The 5,227-nt window shown below is 36.4% G+C and overlaps 1 protein-coding gene across 1 annotated transcript; it reads left to right on the top strand.

Annotated features, from left to right (window-relative positions):
• Positions 1–253: 253 nt before the first annotated feature.
• Positions 254–4,563, top strand: LOC121963577 (adhesion G-protein coupled receptor G2-like; the record flags this gene model as incomplete). Its single annotated transcript, XM_042513859.1, has 9 exons — positions 254–293; positions 384–487; positions 753–877; positions 1,037–1,305; positions 1,385–1,484; positions 1,858–2,144; positions 2,272–2,373; positions 3,210–3,329; positions 3,592–4,563. Coding segments are annotated over 9 exons (1,248 nt in total), but the record flags the coding sequence as incomplete, so codon positions are not given.
• Between the last annotated feature and the right edge of the window lie 664 nt (positions 4,564–5,227).

Raw genomic sequence — 5,227 nt, 5'->3', positions numbered from 1 at the left:
GATCTACAGTATGAAAATCATGAATTCATATCCATGTCAAGTCAAAATTAGACCTTATTAACAATAACACCTTTTGTCATTTATAAAATAAATAGATAAGTAAAATAAAATAAAAGGCCACTTGTAAGTTACATTAAATATACATAATAGTTAACTACAAGTTGACTTAAATAAATGGTTAAAACATCAGTGTCAAAAGATTGCTCAAAGTTTTCTATGTGATGCTTCTTAAAAAAATGTTCTTGCTTCACAGGCAAACTCCTCCTGTGTATTTTGGGACTTCACTCAGAATGGTAAGGGCATGCATGCCAGATCAAGTTTGTTTCGCAGGTTAAATTGTCGCAGGTATAAATATCCCTGTTTGTTATTTTTCCGTCGTTCAGGTGGCGGAGGAGGCTGGAGTTCTGACGGCTGCTTTGTTGTCAATGCCACAAAGGAAGAAACAACCTGCAGCTGCAACCATCTCACATCATTTGCCATTCTGCTGGTTTGTGTGCATTTTTGTTTGTATATGTGTAGTAAATTTACAATATAACTTAAGCGCTTCAAATCACTATTAAACCATGTATAAAGTGAGTACAATAAACAACTGAAATTACCGTAAGTAATGGGTAACTTCAATATTATTCAACCTTAACCCGTATTTTCCCATGTTTTTTTGTCTAAGTGACTAATAGAAACAACAATTTTTGACACTAAAAAAAGAAATGTGTATTCACTGTAAATATGTGTGTGCCCTGTCCTAAACACAGGATTTATCCAGAGAGGGAATAATTGACCGTCAGCATGCGCAGATTCTCACGTTCATCACCTACATCGGCTGTGGAATCTCTGCCATTTTCCTCGCCGTCACCTTACTGACATACCTTTCATTTCCGTAAGAATCCAAGTCTTTAACAAGTCAAGACTACTTAAATCTGAGCCTTTTTTAACAAACCACAAAAATCTTACTTATGTGTGGTGGTTTAAAGCTAAAATAAAAGTACAATGTAAAATGCTTTTCCTAATGGTATTCTAACAAACTTTTTTTATACAGAAAACTGCTGCGAGATATTCCTGCTAAGATCCTGGTTCAGCTCTGCCTGTCCCTCCTCTTCCTCAACTTGGTCTTCTTATTGGACGGCTGGCTGGCGCTCTACCCGGCAATCGGGCTGTGCATTAGCACGGCCTTCTTCCTGCACTACTTCCTGCTGACATCATTCACCTGGGCAGCGCTTGAGGCTCTGCACATGTACCTGAGCATCGTGCGGGTGTTTACGCCTTACCTCAGCAGATACATGCTCAAGTTCTCACTGATAGGCTGGGGTCGGTAACACTGATGTTTCTGAATATTTACTTTTTTTTCAGAGACTGCTCTTCTAATTAAAACTCCGGTCTCTTGCAGGTATTCCTCTTCTTATTGTGATCATTGTAATAGCTGTGGACAAAGACAACTACGGTCTGGTCACATATGGAAGATACACAGACGGCACTTCAGATGACTTGTAAGTTACGCCTCAATCTTTAAGCTGGAGTGCGGGACTTCTACATAAATAAACGTCCATTACATTCAAGCTGTTACCAAATTAGTTCACACAATGCTGATTAGTCCTATCGCTGCCAGATTCAAATCAATTTTATTTATAAAGCTCAATATTACAAATCTCAATTTGCCTCATAGGACTTTACAAAATATGTTAAAACTGAGAAATATGGGAGCGGTCTATTTCAAAAAGGTGTATTAGTAACAATTGGATTCACAGACTTGTGGAAAGATTTTGTGGAAAGAATGGTCATGGGCCAAAGGACAGCGGATTAGCTGCTTTAAGTTGTTAACACAGTCTAAACTTTTCTGTGTCTTCATCTGTCCCCCTGTAGCTGCTGGCTGCGTAACGACATCGCCTTCTATGTGGGCGTGGTGGCCTACTTCCTCCTGATCTTCGCTCTGTGCCTGGTGGTCTTCATCGTTGTCATGGTCCAGCTGTCCCGCATCAAGAAGCAGAACCCTCAGAACCAGCCTCCCAACAGGAGTGTGATGACGGATCTGCGTAGCATCGCCGGCCTCATCATCCTGCTCGGCCTCACCTGGGGGTTCGCCCTCTTTGCCTGGGGACCGCTCTACTTACCCTTTGTTTACCTTTTCTCTATATTCAACTCTCTGCAAGGTGAGACTCCAGACAGTAGAAATGTTACATGAAAACAAGTGATATGAGTTCATGCTTCTTTGCCAAAAATTCATATGTAAATGTAACCCAAAAAGTAATTTTTTACTATGTAATTTGTCCTGTACAGGTTTCCTTATTTTTATCTTCCACTGTGCTGTGAAGGAGAACGTCCGCAGGCAGTGGAGAACTTATCTTTGCTGTGGGAAACTGCGACTGGCTGAGAACTCAGGTGGGCCTCGACATATGTTCCTAATACCTCTGATAATTTCATTGGTTGGATTATCGCAAACTTTGAGAAGATACATAATGAGGTGAAAAGTACAAGTTCATGCTGACAAATTTGCATTAAAACTTGCACTCCTTATCTGAACACACATGCACTATACACGTTTGTTTTTTACTTTTATCTTCAGTTTCCATTGTAAATAAATGTCCATGACTAAATATTTGAAATCAGAAAAAAATGCTACTTTTAGGTACAAAACGTGCCCAAGATTTGTAAAATTTTTAGTTTTCTTCATTATTGAAATAATCCAGTTAAAGGTATTTGTGCATCCATGGCTACACTGCTCAACTCAACTGAATCCACAGCAACATCCCCATTATAGCAAATATGCTAAGCAAATTGGCTTGATTTCTTTCAAAAACATGGGAGGAAAGCAATGAGCCATTTAAGAAGAAATGGCCCAAAACATGTGCTATAAATTAGGGAAAAAAAGTACAAAAATACCTGAGGACATTACATGAAAAAATGCTCAAAAAACCCTAAACGTGCTCAAAAACCTGCAACATCATTTTAAATATATAAACATGATGATTATAAATCAAAAAAAAAAAAGATTTGCAGAGCATTTCTTGCCAAATTGGTTTTTGAAAAAATGAAATGAAATAAAACCATTTTGTTCAATGTTTACAAGTTTAAATACCTGTGAAAGGTGTCTGAACACAGCACAAAAAAGTGATGTCGTTCCAGGTTTCAGAGGGTTAATAGATTTTAATATGAAAAAGGAAAATTTAAGCAAATTATGAAAAGATATATTTAAAATTAACAAACTTTTTTTTCAGATTGGAGTCGCACAGCCACCCAGAACAACAGGAATATGTCGGTTACGACGGCAACCACCTCAGCTCCGCACCTCACCTCCCGAAGCTCCTCCGTTATCAGTGATGGCACCAATAGTAGTGGTATGTTTAGTTTGCAACATATGACCTGCTAACAGTTATATGACAGGAATGCTTCACCCCCAACATTACCATTTGTATATCAATTAATCACTTATGTTGAATTCTTAAAAAAAACTTTGTTTTTCTCACATGCCTCCATGGTAAACAAAGAATCCAAAAACGAAACGAAATGGAGTAAAAAAGATCAGCATCTTCTAGTTAGTTGGTTATTTTGGGGCTAATGTATTCCTTTAAAATATATTATTGTGTCGATCCCCCACAGGTTCTGTGTTTGCGGACAGCGGAATATCTGACGGCACCAACAGTGACACTCTGCTCAACGAGATCCACAGACGAAATCTGTCACTGCAAGGCGAGGCCTGACAAGTGTGTCAAGCATCCATTTATGATTACAACAATTATTTACTCTGAGAGAGGCGAGGAGACACAGCTAGAGATTAGTGATCTCCTGCATCTCGAGTAAACAATGCAAAAAACTAATCACAGGAGTGGATGCTCACATAAACCCTCAGTGTTACACAAGATGAAGGTTTTACAGGTGTAATGAAGGACGGAAGACTGAAGTACCTTTAGCGAGGATGATTATTGCTTGAATGCAACAAGTGTGACTTGATGCCTTTTCTACATTAACAGTAGAATAAATGAACACAGAAATAATGTAACAGACTTGTAAGCAGCGAGAGGTGTAAAGGTGTGTTTCTGACTGAAAAACTGAATTATTTCATGGTTACAGTTGTGACTCAGTGTTTGTGTAGCTTGTTTCAAAGCTTTTAGTTATTTCTATAAACATTAAATATGGTAGGAATATTGTTTTGAGCCTGCAAGAAAGATTGCATGTTAAAGATACAAAATTGCATTTAATTAGTAGCCTAAAAAAAACGTTGTTAACATTGTAGAGATTATTGTGAAGCTATTTTGTTTTTTTTTTCACACAAACAGAAATGGAAAATGAGGATAATCTAGTGTTTTTTCACAATGCTATACTAATTGTTACCTCTAAATGTTCACTAGAGAGTGCAGTTTTTTGAAGGGCTTCTCTATGTTTAGTAGAGATGAGGTGGATTGAAAGAAAAAAGTGCACACACCAAAAACAAACTGCTCGATCTTAAAGGGATTATTCTGCCTTTTTGAAGTAGGGAAGTTGGGTTGTATTGACTAATTATCCATAGACAGTATATTACAAACAGTAGCTGAGAAAATTGATGCAATTAATGAAAATAAAAAAAAATGAAAACATGGGAAAAATGCAATGAGCAACCTGGTAATAAATGTTTCACAAACTGCAAAAAAATAGTATATGTAGAAAATTATTTTTAAAAAGTTATGGAGAAAATTTATAAGGAAAAAAAGAAAACAAAGCTAAGGAAAAACTATATTTAAAGTCATCATAATTACTAATCTTTAATTATGTAAGAAAATTATTTTAGTTTTTTTAAGCCCCCTTTCTTGGTCATTGCTGTGTTTTTCTTATAACTTTAGTTTTTCCTTTTATTTCTTTATCTTTCTTTTTTTGCTTTTTACAAATTTTCAACTAGAGGCATGCCAACTGACATATACTAATGATGTATAAGTACCCCATAAAAACCCATTTTAAAAATTCTGAACTATCCCTTTTACACAAAAATGTGTTACTAATTTACTATAAATTGATTATGAATATCTCTTAAAGAGTATTTGAGAGTGTATACCTCCATTAACGGGAAACATTGCTTTATTTTGCTACAGTACAGTGTTGATGCTAGACTAGGGATTGTTTATATTTTAGTGAATTTTTAATTAAGCATAAACAATATGAAGATATGGTCATGCCCTTGTGCAAGAATGTGCATGCCATGAAAGAGGAAATATTAAAACTACTCATTACCCGTACACTTCATCTTTTTTGAGTTTCACATCTA

This window comes from Plectropomus leopardus, unplaced genomic scaffold (assembly GCF_008729295.1).
Source record: "Plectropomus leopardus isolate mb unplaced genomic scaffold, YSFRI_Pleo_2.0 unplaced_scaffold11751, whole genome shotgun sequence".
Classification (NCBI taxonomy): domain Eukaryota; kingdom Metazoa; phylum Chordata; class Actinopteri; order Perciformes; family Serranidae; genus Plectropomus; species Plectropomus leopardus.
Note: the sequence above shows the minus strand (reverse complement) of the source record. Positions and strands in the feature narration are given on the sequence as shown.